This window comes from Malaya genurostris, chromosome 1 (assembly GCF_030247185.1).
Source record: "Malaya genurostris strain Urasoe2022 chromosome 1, Malgen_1.1, whole genome shotgun sequence".
Taxonomy (NCBI): Eukaryota; Metazoa; Arthropoda; class Insecta; order Diptera; family Culicidae; genus Malaya; species Malaya genurostris.
The window spans coordinates 144927042-144944573 of NC_080570.1; the positions used below are offsets into that span (position 1 = coordinate 144927042).

General features: G+C 37.2%; 1 protein-coding gene across 2 annotated transcripts in view; it reads left to right on the forward strand.

The window, feature by feature from the left end:
* The window catches only part of LOC131426069 (chloride intracellular channel exc-4), a 70713-nt gene that overhangs the window by 34139 nt on the left and 19042 nt on the right, over positions 1–17532 (forward strand). For both annotated transcript variants that reach the window (XM_058588499.1, XM_058588500.1), the window contains exon 2: positions 6446–6547. In XM_058588499.1, the coding sequence (XP_058444482.1) occupies positions 6446–6547 (102 nt within the window). The remainder of the gene's footprint in view (positions 1–6445; positions 6548–17532) is intronic.

Here is a 17532-nt window from a genome sequence, read left to right on the forward strand (position 1 = left end):
AATAAATTATGAAAGAAAACATATAATTTTTTGAAAATGTTAGACTCTACGGCTCCCTGGAGTAATTAATTGTTTCTATTCATTTTATAGACAAACAATTTTAAACGCGATTTTCTCGAAAGCAGGTTTTGAAAGTTCGTGTCCATCGTCATTCAAAAACTACTGCACCATTTTTTTTTTCAAATTTTGCACACAATTTCTACATATAAAAAACCAGACCCCAACGTTTTCCTTTTCGTTGTTTGTTACTTTGGGGAGGGTTAACAGCTAAATGGCGAATTTTGTCGTGAAAAATCGTAGTTTTCACTTTGAACAACCACCAAAAACTTAAAAAATAAAAAAAATCAAACAGAAACGTTGGGGTCTAGAAAAACTTCTACTCTAACTGTTATGCTGCATTCATTTGTTCACTTCTGATTAGCCTACGTTGAGATACAGTGGACATCGCAAATCATGATTTTTAAGAAGCGTTCTCAAAAATACCTCTTCACCGACTTATTTCTCAATATTTTTCAACGAAAAAATTACAAAGTGTTGTTCGTATGATGCTTTTTATAATGCAAAACATTTGATTTTATTTTGTTCATCGTTTAGACCCTTACCTCCCCTTAATGCAAATGCAATTTTCCATGTAGAAGAGCGGGTGGGTAATGTCACATAACATGCTGACATGCTTCTTGCAATTGTTCGTATTTGTGTGAATTTTGCAACTCGTTTCCAGCATTGAAACGGGGGACATATTTTACTATTGGACTTGTCAGCATAAGCATTAGTATTAGAGACCATCCGTGTGTTGCTACTCCGTTATTGATCAGAACCAATTAAGCTTGCAAAGTGTTGCTTGGGAATAGCACGTAGCACGAATCTAGTAGATCTACTTGAGAAGGAAGAAATGTTAGTTCAATACATGTTACTAATAGAATCCGAGAAATCTGTAAATTTTAAAATAATTCTATCATGTGTTCATTGCTCTGGGTAGCCGGCTACCGAGAATAACACATGGATCAATAAGTCCCGAGACTAACAATGGAAACAACATTTTTTTTGCCAATTTTTTTTTATTCATCAACATAATCACCTTCTAGGGTGATACAATGGTTCCAACGTTTTTCCAATTTTTCAATACCATGTTTATAAAAAAATTTATCTTTCGCTTCAAAATAAGCTTTAGTTTCAGCGATGACCTCCTCATTTGAGCCAAATCTTTTTTCCTGGAGCATTTTTTTAAGATCAGCAAAGAGCCAGTAGTCACGGGGGGCTAAATCTGGCGAGTATCGTTCAATTTCGCCATTGTTTTCATCGACTTGTGGCAGGGTGCATTGTCATTGTCGAAAGCAATCGCGGCACCCACTTGGAAAAAACCTTTTTCATGCTCAATTTTTCATGAAGGATAGTAAATACACTTCCATATGATATCTGTGTCATCTCAGCAATCTCACGGAGCTTCACTTTACGATCTTTCATTATAATTTTTGTCACTTCACCCACATTTTCCGGTGTAACGGCTTCCACAGGTCTACCCGAGCGTTCCGCGTCATATGTGTCGGTACGACCACGTTTAAACTCGGCGAACCACCGACAAATCGTTGCTTTTGGTGGACAAGAGTCCGGATAACATTTTTCAATCCATTATTTCGCTTGCACGGTGTTTTTACCCATTAAAAATCAATGTTTTATCAAAACACGAAACTTGGTTCTTTCCATTTTTAAACAAACTACAAAACGACTTTACTCCAACCTCGATAACTCAGCTGTTTCTGGTCGGATCGACTTAAAATTTTGACCCGTTTCAAGCAAAGGTTAGTACTCTAGAAAGACGTGGTTACTGGTTTACTACGAGCGCCATCTCTGCTTTAGTCTCGGGACTTATTGATCCATGTGTACGTTGCAATTTTATCTCGTTTTGTATTAATATGTGCTTCCGCAAAAATACGAAATTTCTCTCGAAACTCGTAAAACTCCGGACAGCCGGCTGTCGGGAGGTCCGCTATCAATTCATACATTTAATTCATTGTGTTCTGTTTGTTTTCAATTGACTGCCGTAATATTGGCAAGATATCACTCGATTATCATCAATTGAACAGCAACGCCTTACACGATACGAAGTATCGATTGACTTGTAAATTTTCGCACATTCCATATAAATCTGATAGCGTAAATCTGATAACACCGACAATGATATATAGATGGCGCTTCAATCGGTTGACATCGTTTATTTTTGGGCGGTAAATTCGCAGTTTCCGTCGCTTAAACATTTCTTGGTTTCGCGAATCAACAATGATCAATAAATAATATTTTTAACACTTTTCACTAATCCACACACACTTCTCGATCAACTACTTTACTATAAGTTGTTTGATACACATTGCAATTAGACTTTTTTGAGGGCAACACTTAGACAGTGATGCCAACTCTCCATATATACTAAAATTGGACTTTTTGATGACAAACATATTTTACCTCACAATCAAATAGCACGGAACAAATGCAGTTTTTTTTGTAGGTTTAGTCACTCAATAAAGGCAAACTTCGTATAATCTTTTGGAAATATTTTTATGGTTCTAAAAAGAACCGATTTACGGAAGTTATTCAATGTTTGAAATTGTTGAGTCGTTTTTGCCATCTAAACGATGGCAAAAATCGCTACACCAGAGCTAAAATTCTTGGCAAAAACTAATTTTGGAACTAGATTCGAAAACTAATTTGGATATCTGGGACAGGTTTAGAATACAGATCAAGAAATCATGTGATAAATTTAGTGCTAGAATTATGGAACTGAACTCATTTTCAGAATCCAGATCTAACATTGATATCCTGGATTTTGTACATGAAATCTGAAACTGTAATCCTTAGTCAGAATTCAGAGTTCGAATCTCGAACATAAATTAAAGAATTAAATTCAATTCCAAAATCTAGTCAAGAAATCTGTTTCAAAATCCAGAATTAGGATTCAGTTCCAGAATAGTTCCAGTCATAGTTTGTGATTCTGAGGCTGTAATCTGAAACTAAATTTCAAACCTAATCTTAAGGTTCGAGCTTTGCTTTAATCCTGAGCAATGTTTTTACATATTCTGTGAATGTCCCCTATAAAGAAGCTTGAATAATTTCAGTGATTTCCTGACAAAATAAAAAAATTCACCAAATTCGGCAAAAACACGATTTTCTCACCTCATACCAGGTGTGCCAGTGAATAATGGGAGATTTTTTGAATGGAAATACATGTTGGCTGTAAATAAATCGAACTGTGGTATCTATTGATCTTTTGAAGTGAACCAGCGTTGAAGCCATGCTTCCTCATCTTCATAACTAGTGAAGTGCTGCTCAGTAAGTGCGTGAGAAATCGATGAAGTGCAAATGTTAGTCGGAAGGGGCCCAGTCTGGGGAGTATGTCGAGTGGGGTAAAAGCTCCCACCTGAGTTCTGAAATGATGTTTTTGATCGGTTTTGCTTTTTCATTTTCGACTCATCTTCGTCAATGAAAAATCTAAAAGTGAACTCACATGAGATAGTATAGTTGACATCATATCCAAAAAGAAAGTGGCATGAGCACTTGAATATGAAAACCAATTGTGTTTTGTTTTTTTTTCGGTGAAAAGTCAATATCTGGATTTAGAGGAAAGGTTCCTACAGCTCGAAATTCGAATTCGTCGCGGCTAAAAGGCAATGATTACGCCGTATCTCTTTGGTCTTTCGGTGGTGGTGGGTATAGTGATCAGAGGTCAATAATTGAAAGATACGATTCCTCAAACATAATAATTAAGTGCATATTTTACAATTTTGATGGAGATCAACGAAAAGAAAATCTTTCACGAAAAGATACATTCTTAAAAAATTTACTTCGATAAGAAAACACGTTTACTGTCACTGAACAATTAAAACGACACATACGCAATACACTAGCATCATTTGCTGTAATATTTATAAAAAATATTTTTAGTATATGGATTCAGGTGGTGTGAATTTCAAATTTTTCTTGTTGTCATGAATTGTTCCGGTCTCTGCAGTGGCTAAATTCCATGAATTAAAATTCGAATGGCTGCCGTATCCACCATACTCGCAAGATTTAGCTCTCAGTAAGTGTTTTTTGTATTCAGATTTAAAAATAAGCTTGCCGAACAAAGATTTGCAATGAATGATGGTCGCTCTTCAAGGAGAATAAATTGATGAATAAAATCGAAATTAGGAAAAGGGTGTTGTTTCCTATCCATGTGTTATTATGAAGTAAATTTACATACATTTTTTTTAAATTCATAAAAATAGTAATAAAAAATGTTGCGATTGGTGTGACCATTCGACTTAAATGTAATAATTTATTTAGCAAATTATTTAAATTGCAAAATGTTGTGCAACTATATTTAGCAAATTACTTAAACGAAAATGTTTTCTACATGAGAATGAAGTATAATTCTGGAAAATCGAAGCATTTTGAACACTTTATTAGAACTTGTGTGACAATTCGGCTGTATGTGTCGAACGAAATGGATATTAAATATCATACGGTTGGAATTAATAAGCTGTATGGTGGATGGAATTTGTGTGTATTATCAATAGAATTCAATATGATTTGATTTGAATATAATTTGACGTGTCGATTTTTATCAGTGCATCTTTACTAGAGTGCCTGTAAGTAGAGAAACGACAAACATCTAAATTTTGGACGTGCCTCCAATGAAAACTACAGTGCTACTCACCAACAAAAAGACACGGTCTGCGAAAGAGCTACCGGAACATAACCTACAATGCTCCACTAAGATGAACAAAGAACGCGATAGTAGTAACCCAAACCGTTCGGTTTTGCCCGCCAAAGTTACAAGCAAATGCATCCCCGTCCTGTCAAAGATGGCAGATGAAATTGATGGTCACGGCGCTATCCGCGATGCCAAAGTCAATTACACTCTTTCGAGTTGCAGAAAACCCGTACAACAAAGACATTCGAAGCAGCGCGCTTTAATGGAATTAACAATTCGACATGGCACTGTGTATGTGTGCGCGGCTGCTGCTGTTATGCGTTTTCCAGCGGATTTTGCCTTCGTGCCCATCCAGGCGGGTCGGATTTATTATTGTTTGTGGACCTTCGTTTGCTTGCTACCTTTTGTGGTTGTGTTGTTAAATCTCGATTTCGCCTTTTTCCCGTTTCGTACAACCAAGGTTTTTGGTTGTTATTTTGCTTTTCAGTTCCACCCGCTGCTCGCTCGCTCGCTCGCTCCCTCGTACTGGTTCGGTTCAACTATGGCAGGGCAATGGTTGTAACTGTGTTTTTAAAATGCGTTTTTTTTTCGCGGCAGTCAACAACACGAAAATGGTTTTTCTCTCTTTCATAATGTGTACCTTCTTTCCGACTTTGTTGTCGTCAATCTTGAGCGTGTCACTCGACGGCTCTTTCGGTTGGGCCCGCAATGATCCATGACTATTTCCCATAATGGGGAAAATTGTTGCCATCAACGCGCAACCAATGACACCGCGGAAGTGACACTTCTATTGCCCGCATCCGAATCTCTGTGGCAGTAAAAAATAATAGCGTCATAGAGAGCCGTTACACGATGGGTTACATGATCGCGTGTTTACATTGGATGCCGCAAGGTTCAATGTTTTATGATTTCAGTTCCGTATTGATCAACATTTCAAACTGCACTGCACCGACTGTTTGACATGGACGTCGCTCAATCATGGAACAAACTTTTCTCGCGATGTAATAATTCCGTTAATCACAGGGGTTGGGTGAAGTGAAGTCAACATTAGCGTTGTGACATTTGACAGATCATCTTTCCTGCAAAACAGCCTGCTATGTTTGGTTTTACTATAATGTAATTAGAAACAACATTTTGGAACCATAGTCATTCAACTGGAACAGTGCATATTATGTTTCACTGGTTTCGGGGCACCTACGCGAAGATATCGAATGAGTTCCAAGTCAGTGGAATTCACTGCTATTTCGAGACTTGTTATTGTGTTCTATTATCGCACCTCTCCTATCTTATCGCATTTCCTCCTCAGGGGTGAGAGTCCTATGGGCTTGTTTGCGCGATTTCACGCACCGGCTAGATGAAGTGGTGACTCGTAATCGATGCCTCTAACCACCATTGTTACCAACTACTGTCTACGGTATGAGTGGCGACGACATTCCTGAAATAACATCTGGTGATTGGGTGGTGGTGGTTTGCCAAGGATAGGAACAATAATTAGATCATCAAATTCCTGTCCGCCGCCGTCGATGGTTCGGTATGCTTTCGGGGGGAGTAGTACGTGAGTGTGTTGCTGTTTTAAATTCAATCAGCAATTAACTTCCAATCATGACACGACATTCGTCCTTGTGCGAACGCTGGCGTCTTGATTGTCTAGGTATTCTCGATGTAGATAAGCAGTTTTTATGTCACAATGTAGAAGTTATGAAATATTGAAGTGTGGATAAAAATACTAATAGCTGTTTCTTTTTTTTCTGTTTACAGGCCTCTACGATTGACGGAAGACGCAAAGGAGCATGTCTCTTCTGTCAGGAATATTTTATGGATTTATATCTACTAGCAGAACTGAAAACTATCAGTTTAAAGGTGAGTGTCGTTGGATTGCGAATGGTTGCTAATTACTAGTGCAAATAAGTATTTCTTGTTTGCTCGACGTTTCGTCTGAGTCATCTGAAACGAACTACTGTGTACTGAAGAATTTAACGGTTGTTCGGCCTTCCATGTCAACTCTTCGTACTGAGCAACCTAGATAACCGTGTAGTGCTGGTAGCGGCTTTCAACTTGAAAATAAAATGCAACAGACTAAAATGATCATCGAAACTTCATTTTTAGTTGGATATATTTTAGACTCACAAGCAACAAATAAACTCATATTTGTTTCGTTACAAAGGTGGTTTATTCAATCACCTCTCCCAGGGTCAATGCTGTACCTTGGACTTAACCCGCCATCTATCTTTCTTACAAACTTTCATCCACTCTTTCTTCTAATCCTTACAATTTTTTGAAGATCTGTTTGTCGGAGCTTTCCCTTGAAAATTGCCTAGAATTTTACTATTGAGTGAAGTTCTGACGAGTCTGGCAGATTTTCCCCCCTCAGCACAAAAATAACATGGTTGGCTTCGTACCACTCTATCTCCAGTTTCGCGCAATGGTACGATGCCAGATCCGACCAAAACATAGTGTCTCCTTCGTGGGACCGCAGGAAGGGTAACAAGCGCTTCTGGAGGCGCATTTTCATTCAAATATTTGGCCGTTGATGGTGCTGGTCGTTATGTACGGTTTGCTGAATTTACCGCAACCACAGATCGCTTGCCACACTATGTACTTCTTGCCAAATTATTCGACCTACTACTTCCAATACTTCTTCTGGAACATCTAACAGTTCGGCTGAAAAGTTCGTATCGTTTAATAGAAACACACATTTTTTTGCCAAAATTCGTTTTTATTATTCAACATAATTGCCATCAGAGGCGATACAGCGATTATAGCGATCTTCCAACTTTTGGATACCATTTTTGTAGTACGATTTGCACTTTGCCTCAAAATAGGCCTCAGTTTCAGCGATTACCTCTTCATTGCTTCTAAATTTTTTACCAGCGAGCATTCTCTTGAGGTCTGAGAACAGGAAAAAGTCACTGGGGGCCAAATCTGGAGAATACGGTGGATGAGAGAGCAATTCGAAGCCCAATTCGTTCAATTTCAGCATGGTTTTTCGTTGTTGTTTTTGATCGATTGTTAGCTCACGCGGCACTCATTTTGCACAAAGCTTTCTCATATCCAAATATTCGTGAATAATATGTCCAACACGTTCCTTTGATATCTTTAGGGTGTCATCGGTAACAGCCTCTTTTGGACGTCCACTGCGTTCATCGTCTTCGGTGCTCATATGACCAGTGCGAAATTTTGCAAACCACTTACGAATTGTTGCTTCGCCCGGTGCAGAGTCTGGATAACACTCATCAAGCCATTTTTTGGTATCGGCGGCACTTTTTTTCATCAAAAAGTTGTGTTTCATCAACAAACGAAATTCCTTTTTTTCAATTTTTTTCACAATAACAAAAGTAGCTTCACTCAAAATGCAATATCTCACAAACTAATATACAGACAGCTGTCAAATTTATACACGTATCTTTTGAAGGTTGGTACTAACTGAAAATGGTATGGATTTAATTCTAGTGGCGCCCTCTCATAGAAACGATACGAACTTTTCAACCGATCTGTTAGGTGGGACTGCAGGCCGGAGATCAGCTCGCTTTAATGTATGTCTCGTCGTCCATTACGATGCATTTCAGTTACACCAATCACTTGCGGTACGGTTTTCTTGTGCGGCATTTGGCCATCGTATTCTGTTCATTGGTTAGGTTGGACCTCTTCACTACCTTCAAGAAATGAAGTTAGGTGCATTTCCTCGCCTAATGGATGAACCACACGAACAAACCAATAATGAGTTTTTTGGCCTTGTCCCGGATTGTGGTTGAAGTAATCTCTCATCTGATGCACAAATCTCCAGATAATTAGGGAACGTGTCACGTTCTGATTCCATACCGTGAAAGGCAACTCGGAGATGGCGGGACCGAATTACACCAACATAGATTCAAATGAAAGGTCTCTCGGTCCCATAGCCTGCTATTGAACTCTACCTAGATCGAACCTCCGGTTCGAGACTAACGGGGTAAAGTGCTCGAGGAAAAATATAAAATGAAAAAAATCTCAGTAGTGAGTCCGATTCAAATGAACGACTGTATAATTTTAAAGCCTGCTATCGAATTTCATCCTGATCCAACTTTTGGTTCCGGAGTTACACGGTAAAATGTTCAAAAAAAAATTGCACTCGATTCTCTCAAAGATCGCTCAACCAATTTTCACAAGTTGAAATGAAAGGTCTTACAATTTCATAAAACTACCAAATTTTATCCGGATACGACTTCCGGTTCCGGAATTACAGACTGTTATTGATAAATATTTCATTTTCAAGAGTTTGTTCGTCTACATGACACTGAAAAATCAAGCAAAATACTTTCAACTAGCCGTATAATTCATCAATTGAACAGGTTAGGTTAGTTGATGATCAAATACATTGATTTTGGGTATTCGTTCCATCGTTTCTCAGGAACGGCAGAACCGATTTCCACAAACTTAGATTCAAATGACAGGTATTATGTACCTATAAGTAAGTGTAGAATTTTGTCCGGATCCGTTTCCAATTTTTTTTTATGGAAAACAGTTATTTAAACACTAGAGAATGATATTATTTTTACGCTTCGTCTTCGACTCATCAGTGCACAGCAGCTCATGTTGGAGTGCCACGAGTTCAACATAAACTGTTGTTCAATTTCTTCCAACTAAATAAACTGCTATTCACTGATGAGTCAAAGGCGAAACGTAATAATTAGAAATATAAACCGGTCATGTGCACTCAGTACAAACCGCAATAAATTTGTTCTAGTGACGGTCCACCAAATAGTCATTCTCAAGATGTTTAGACTTGAAATTCAGTTTGAGTTTAACCATTCTCGAGTAATTTGAGTCTAAATTACTTGAGAATGGTTAAGGAGTTAAATACCTTCCATGGATGAATTAAAAAGCATCGAATAGTACATGTTATGTTTGTGAAACAATTTATATCGTTATATGCGAAAGATTATAGATTGTACGGTCCCTTCCTCAATAGGCTTATTTTTTGCTTTCTTTCACCTGAAAATTGTGAATTAATCGATTCATTAGTTTTTGAGTTATCGTGCTCACGGCAAAATAAAAGCGTTTTGTCTTTGTCTTCGACCATTTTTAGAACGAAATCACCATTTTTAAAACATTGAAACCACTCCCGACACGTTCTTTTACTCAGAGCAGCATCACCGAAAGCATTCTGAGAGCATTTGATGCGCTTCAGCTGCATTTTTTTCGAATCGTAACAGAAAAGTGAAACTTCCCGCAAATGGCGAGAATTGGGCACATAAACAGACATTTTCGAGCGTGAATAATACGAAAACAATAACAACTGTCACTGAAACGGCGATGACAATTCGTTTGGTACTGTACACAATCTCTTCAAAGGCATTATCATCTATGTATTTTGACCAGCCTCAGCCAGTACAGCCACCTATCGGAAAACGGCGGAAGTTGTACACCTGATAACTTGTATAAAATTACAATACTTGTAAAAATCTCTACAAGCAGCTGCATAAAGTTATTTTACCTCGCATGTAACATCGTTGTGCAAATGATTTTCCGACTTTTTCCAATAGCAGGGGTTTGAAAGAAGCACGATGAAATGACGCTTAGAATAAAAATTTTCAATGCAATCGTTTCTGAGTGTTTGAAAGATTGAATTCAATACTCTTTAGCATAGTATTTTGGCTTTTTTTTAGCACGGTTATTTTTTGGCAACATAATTCTTTGACTGTGGCGTGTTTACATTTTTGTAACTAAATCGATAAAAACAGTTACAATTGATGAAGTTCAGTTACATCTTCAACTACAAGTACCGAATAAACGAAATTTTCGTGTCACTCGAAAAAAAAAGTTTATTTATTGAAATTTATTTTAATTATTTTAATTTTACAAAGTATTTATTTTAATAAAGCAATCCATTACCATTATTTCTAGTCACAGTTTTTGAGAGACATACGAGCAGAGAACATGTGGATCGATAAATATATCATCTTTTCCCTAGGTTGCTGAAAAACTTTTTTGTCAAAAAGTAATGAAAAAAATTAATTATTTCGATTACATTGTTTTGAGAATGCCAAAGCTAGCGTCACTCAAATCACTGTAACTTATGGATCAAAAATCAAATTTCATGAAATTTCGACAGGCATTTTGTGAAGGTGAAAAATAATACAGAAATTGTGTTGGAAGCGCCAACTATGGTGTCAGTCCCGTAACTTTTTGATCCACGCGTTAAATCGTCGACAATCTTGTAATCTTCGTGTTCTTTATCTTGACAATCTTATTCTTGTTAGTTCCTTCGTAGAATGTTGGTAACGTTGCACTGACTGCCGGATCTTCAAACGCACCTTGGTACGACATATTATTAAAGAATTGAGAGTGCATCTCCCTGCTTCAATCCAGCTAACGTCACGAGCGCCTTGGATGTCACTGCTATTAATTACTTTCGTGATGATTTTGTTTCGTTTTGTTATTCATTCAGTAGAAACCGTTCATAAAGTCGATCCTTGACCCTCAATTCAGGTAGATCCCCTATTTTCTTCATTAAAAGATTGGACGTGACTTCGTAGAAAAAGATAACATCAAAACTTTTTGTTTGTTTATTTATTTGAAATGATAACGTTTTTAGGATTAGTATATTAATATTAAGTACGTCAATCTGCAAAATGATACATTAGTGATGCAATGCTTCCATCGTTATCTTTTGGACTTGAAACTTGGAATAATCAATATTCTACCCATGGTTTTACGACTTAATCTGTAATTTTGAGTTGGATAAGTTAAACAACAACACCTTCTCGGGAACTTTTCAATATAAATTATCATCAAACGACTGGAATGCCATGCTGCACGAACTAGTTCTATTGATAACGTTAGAGATAAGTAACGATTATCGTCCTCCAATTTACTCCAATCTTCAAACCGTCTACAATATGGAGACTCCTGACAATCGCATTAGACCGGAACCGAGAAAAAAACACGTCGTCGACTTCATTAAAGCCGTTCTAATCGTGCACTTGATCTATAATGTCTCAATCTCTACGTCATCAGTTGCAAACACAATCCAAAGGGAAGAAAACAAACATCAAAACCACTTTCCCCTCAGCCTACCACCGCTTCCTGCATCCAGTCACCCACTTACCGGATGGTTACGTGGAATTTTCCCCGAGAGCACACGCCACGCAGTGTACCGACAAAATGCGGTGATTGCTGGCAAAAAAAAAATGTTGGGCGCTGGTGGATAACCAATGAAATCATAAAGAAATAAATACATATAAATGTCTAACAGTGCTGGGGCGGCGGTGGCGGCTTTCCATTTCTTCATCTGCCGCCGCCGCCGCCGCCTTGGGTTTTGTCGAGGGGAGAACGGCCGGCAGGTGGTGGCAGGAAGAGACTATCAGCGTGTAGTGAAACAAACAACACGTGTAGTCGTCCGAAAATTGAAACAAACTAACTAAACTACTTGGAATCTTGATGCAATGGTTGTACTGTCGGTCGGACGGTCGGATTGTTTATTTAGTTAAGCAAGTTGGATGCAGTCTGTCGGTCGGTCGGAGTGACCTCAACCGGGGGGAATGAATAGTAATTTAACCTTAGGTTTGAGGTTGGACGGAAAACAATGTTGAGTAAGATTATGGTAGAGAGTTTTTCTGAAAGGCATTGCGTATTGAACGAGATTTGGAAATAAGTTTTTTTCAGAATTAGGATTTTATTACCCAATTTTTGAGTAACATAAAGTTTTACTGCGTCATCGAGGAAAAAGACTTTAACGTTGCTAAACGTCTAAGACATTCAATCAATCGCCCCTTTTTTGAATCCAGATATCGATCCCAAGGAAACGATATTTTCTTCTGTTGAACTAAGCTTATCTACAATAAAACACTTCCTATCAGCTCTACTCGTATTTACGTCATTACGGTTATGTCTCTGACAACACCCATCCGTCTTTTTCAAATAAATAATAATTTTAAACGTATATTATTACCAAATAATATGAATAATAACCAGAAAGAAAAATTGACGCTTCGAAATTGAAATTGAGCGTTTCGTTTTAGTTTTGTTTATATTGAAATATTACAATTGAAAATTTTATGAGAGCCCAACATTTCAAAGAGTTAAAATGTTGTACTTTTTTTAAATTATTTTATTGTAATGCCTGTCTCTAACGAAATTTAAAACCTAGAGGTTCTTGATTTAAATTGGGCTTATATTAAAATTTAGTGAGTTCGGAGTTCGAATTCAGAATTCTGATTTAGGATTTTAGATCTGGATTCAGGAACTAAATGTTAGATCTACGTCTGAGCTACTAATCTGAATTTTAGAACTGACTTCTGGATCAGAATTTATTTCCAAAGTTCGGAACCTGCATGCTAAAAACCCACTTCTGAACATGGATTCTGGAACTAAATTTTGAAACCATTCAGGTTTTTTAAGGGTTCGAAAATCAAGTTCTAGAACTAAATTCAGAACCTGAATTCTGAAATTGAGGTCAGTTCCATAATTCTAGAGCTGAATTCTCGATCTGGATTCTAACTGATTTCTGAATCAGGAGTAAATTTTAGAAATGCACAATTCAAAATCTAGCACCTCAAGGCCTAAATTTCGTTAGAGACAGGCATGACGTGTCAATTACAATTAAGTAATTTCAAAAAAGTACAACATTTTAACTCTGAAATTTTAGGCTCTCATAAAATTTTCAATTGTAATATTTCAATATAAACAAAAATAAAACAGATTCTGGAACTAGATTTTGAAACCGAATTCAGGTTTTTTTAAGGGTTCGAAATTCCAGTTCTAGAACTAAATTCGGAACCTGAATTCTGAAAATGAGCTCAGTTCCATAATTCTAGAACTAAATTCTGAATGACCTGAATTCTTAACCTGAATTCTCGATCTGGATTCCAAACCTGAATTTTAGATCTGACTTCTAAACCAGAATCCATTTCCCAAATTCAGTCGTAAGAATTCATTTCCAGAGTTCGGAACCTTCATGCTAGAACTCATTTCTGAACATGGATTCTGGAACTAGATTTTGAAGTTAGATTTTGAAACTGAATTCAGTTTATTAAGGTTCGAAATTCAAATTCAGAATTCAGTTCTGGAACTAAATTCGGAACCTAAATTCTGAAAATGAGCTCAGTTCCATAATTCTAGTACTGAATTCTTGACCTGAATTCTTGATCTGGATTCCGAACCTCAATTTTAGAACTGACTTCTGAACCAGAATTGAGTCTCAGAATTCATTTCCAGAGTTCAGATCCTGCATGCCGGAACCCACTTCTGAACATGGATTCTGGAACTAGATTTTGAAACTGAATTCAGTTTTTTTATTAAGGTTCGAAATTCAAATTCAGAATTCAGTTCTGGAACTAAATTCGGAACCTAAATTCTGAAAATGAGCTCAGTTCCATAATTCTAGTACTGAATTCTTGACCTGAATTCTTGATCTGGATTCCGAACCTCAATTTTAGAACTGACTTCTGAACCAGAATTGAGTCTCAGAATTCATTTCCAGAGTTCAGATCCTACATGCTGAAACTAGTTTCGGAACATGGATTTTGAAACCAGCTATTGAAACTGAATTCAGTTTTTTGATTCTAGATTTTTGAATTCTAGAACTAAATCCTGAATGACCTGAATTCTGGATCTGAATTCCGAACCTGAATTATGCTACTGAGCCTGTCCCAGATATCGTATTTGGGAGTTTAGTTTTCGAGTTCAGTTCCAGAGTTCAATTCCGGTCCAGAATGTAGATTTTTTTTTAGATAAATAAGGAATGGCAAAAAGTGCTCAACAGTTGTAAACATCGGATAAATTCCGCTAATTGATTTTTTCTGAACCATTCAAATTTTCTCAAAGGATTATGCGAAGTTTTTCTCTACTGAGTATGTAAATTCACGAAAAAAATCGTATTTTAGTACAGATGCTCTGTTACAATTCTGGAAGCGAAACAGTAAAAGTTCGATTTCTTCGCGTTTTGCCTTCGGCTCATCAGTGCTTGAAGCGTTTCTAATCGAAGTGCCATCTAGCACTGCTACCTAGCAGTTCAATTTGAACCGCTAAGCAGATGCAAAGTTTGCACCCTTAAATGTTCAATAAAAGTTGCAAAATTCACACAATTTACTAATACGAACGATTATCAATATTCGGAACGGTGAAAAAAGATTGTCGGTTTTATTCGTATTCACGTCCTACAGTTATGTCTGTGACATTACCCACCAGCTTTTTTTATTAGGTTCAAATTTTCATATGCATTATTTATGACCTGAACAGACAATTTTCATAATCGGTTTGCCATTTTGACTGTAGTCAATATTCCAAACTTATCTCCGAAAACTCTTCTTAATCCACCTAGTGGTGATATGAAGCCTTTCTTTTGCCATTTAAATAGTCTCATTATGACATTTGTAAGATTCTGTCCTCGGCCATTAATATTGTGAGATTTATCCGGAATCACCTATTGTGTTGCAGCGGCACGGAAAGTGATTGCTGCAAGAATTATTTTACAGCGGTTTGTTTACATTGTCCGGTATAAATTTTACGGTGTTTCATGCAGGGATTCAAAAGTTATTCCAGATGGAAGCCGAGAGGAGAGGATAAATTCTGCGACCCCACTTCGAACGTTGTTCGCAACAAAAATCGCAAAAACGTTGAAAATCACCAAATCAACCGTGTATGATGTTCTCGAACGTTTGAGGGAGTGAAGGAGCGTGGATCGAGTGCATCCAAGTGGGACATATGACCGCAAGGTGAACCAGAAAGTGTAAGTAAACCCTGGACTATCAGATAATGGAATCGCACAAAAATATGCTTCTGCTCGTAGTACCGTTCGAAGAATTCGTTTGCAAGCAGGATATCGTTCTTGTCGAGCCAGCAAGCAACCAAACAGAACGTTGAAGCAAAGTTACGTCTCCAAAAATCGAGCTCGGAAATTGTACCAGCAGGTTTTGACGAAGTACCAAGGATGTCTGCTTCCTGGTCTACATGACGTCGGCACGAGGAGATGTTCTTGCGAAGTTTAAGTTTGCTTTTATGGACAAATTTGTCAAAAAACTGATGATTTGGCAAGGGATATGCAGCTGCGGAGCAAAGACCAAAGTGTTCGTGGCGAATAAGACGATGAACAACCTTTAATTCAGTGGCGTCTCGTCCTCATGTGGACAATGTGCACTGCATAACCGGTCGAATTGAAGGAATGAACTGCGTCCCCAACCCCATTCAATATTTTTTTTAATCTATTTATTCGATGAACTTATATACATCAGACATAAAATTTCAAGTATCTGTTGTAGTTGTGTTATTGTCTTTTCCGTGCACATGAGTTACTGCACAGATTCAAGAAGAGAGACTTACTCAGTTCAGCTCTGAGATTTGTTTGTTTAATAAAAAATCCCATCCGAAAATATATCGTCATCTTATCGTATTGAAAAACACAAGCGAATTCCTCAATCTTCCATTCCTCAATCTTTAGTTTTCACTTACAACGAACTGTTACATCGAACTGTTACACCGGAAATGTTCCCAATAACTCTTTCAACTTTGTTTGGCATTACTAGCTTCAGCTTTTTGAGTGCAATGCAGTGGTTAGTCGGTTACGTCATTTATACTATTCTTCATCTTCAGAACCGGAAGTGACAACCATTTGATTTTCGAACTTCATCCAAAATTCAATAGTAGCTTTCAAACGAGCCTAAGCGTGTTAAAATCGGCTAAACGAGCTCTGAGAAAATTGAGCGGTAAAAAAAAACAACACGTTTTGTCGGTTACGTCACTTATGCCATCATATCTCCGGAATCATATGTGACAGCTATTCAATCTGCGAATTTGATCAATGGATCAATAGTAGCTTTCAAACGAGTCTCATCTTGTTGCAATCGGTGCAGACACTTACACACCTACACATTTTCCGATCTCATCAAGCTGAGTCGAATGGTATATAACATTATGGCTCCGTTCGAAATTCCGGTTTTCCAGCAATTCTTTTACCTTTCCATAGAGACAGTAAAAAAAATCGAAAATATGGTTAATAAAAAAATTGATTTTGTTAGTTTTATTTTCCAAATGAATTATAAATTCAGGTCATTTTTACATTGTATACATTTTTCATGTATTAGAGCTACCTAATTACCTATAAAATATCCGAAGACCGTTTTGCCTTTCTCTATAGAAAGGTCTAACAAAGAGAACACGATTTTTTTTTGGTTCGAAATTAAATTCATTCATCAACGAAATCTCCATCAAGAGCAACGCAATCATTCCAGCGCCGCTCTAACATTTCAATACCACTTTTGTAGAACGATATATCTTTTGCCTTAACCCCTTCACGACCATAAGATGTGTAGGACGAAATATGTCAGTACAAGACAATATTTTAGAAAAACATTGCAGGATGCATAAGTTTCCTATAATTTCGTGGGAACTATTTTCCATATGACTCTTAGAAATAAATAAAAGAAGAGTTTGGTTTATTATATCGTAGTTTAATTTATTGCTTTAATTACTTTGATTATCAGAACAGTAAAATAAATAGTTAGTTATGGCATTCTACGAAACGATTTCGTGTACTTGTGGACGTTGTTGTAATTTTGCACAAACTTTTTTAGTGCAATAAAGATTGATAATTCGTTTTGCTTATTCGTTCAGAAACACATTTGTCGCCTTGGAAATAAGTTCCGTAACATTCCGTAAAAAATATTGATTTAATAGTAATTGATGAATCTATAACGATTTTCATAGAAGAGAAACATATGTTCCTTGAGCGTTAAGGGGTTAAAATCGGCTTCAGTTTCAGTGATAACCTCTTCATTCGTGCGAAATTTCTTACCGGCGAGCCTTTTTTCAGGTCTACGAACAGCCAGTAGTCTATGAGAGCTAAACCTGGTGAATACGGTGGATGTGGGAGC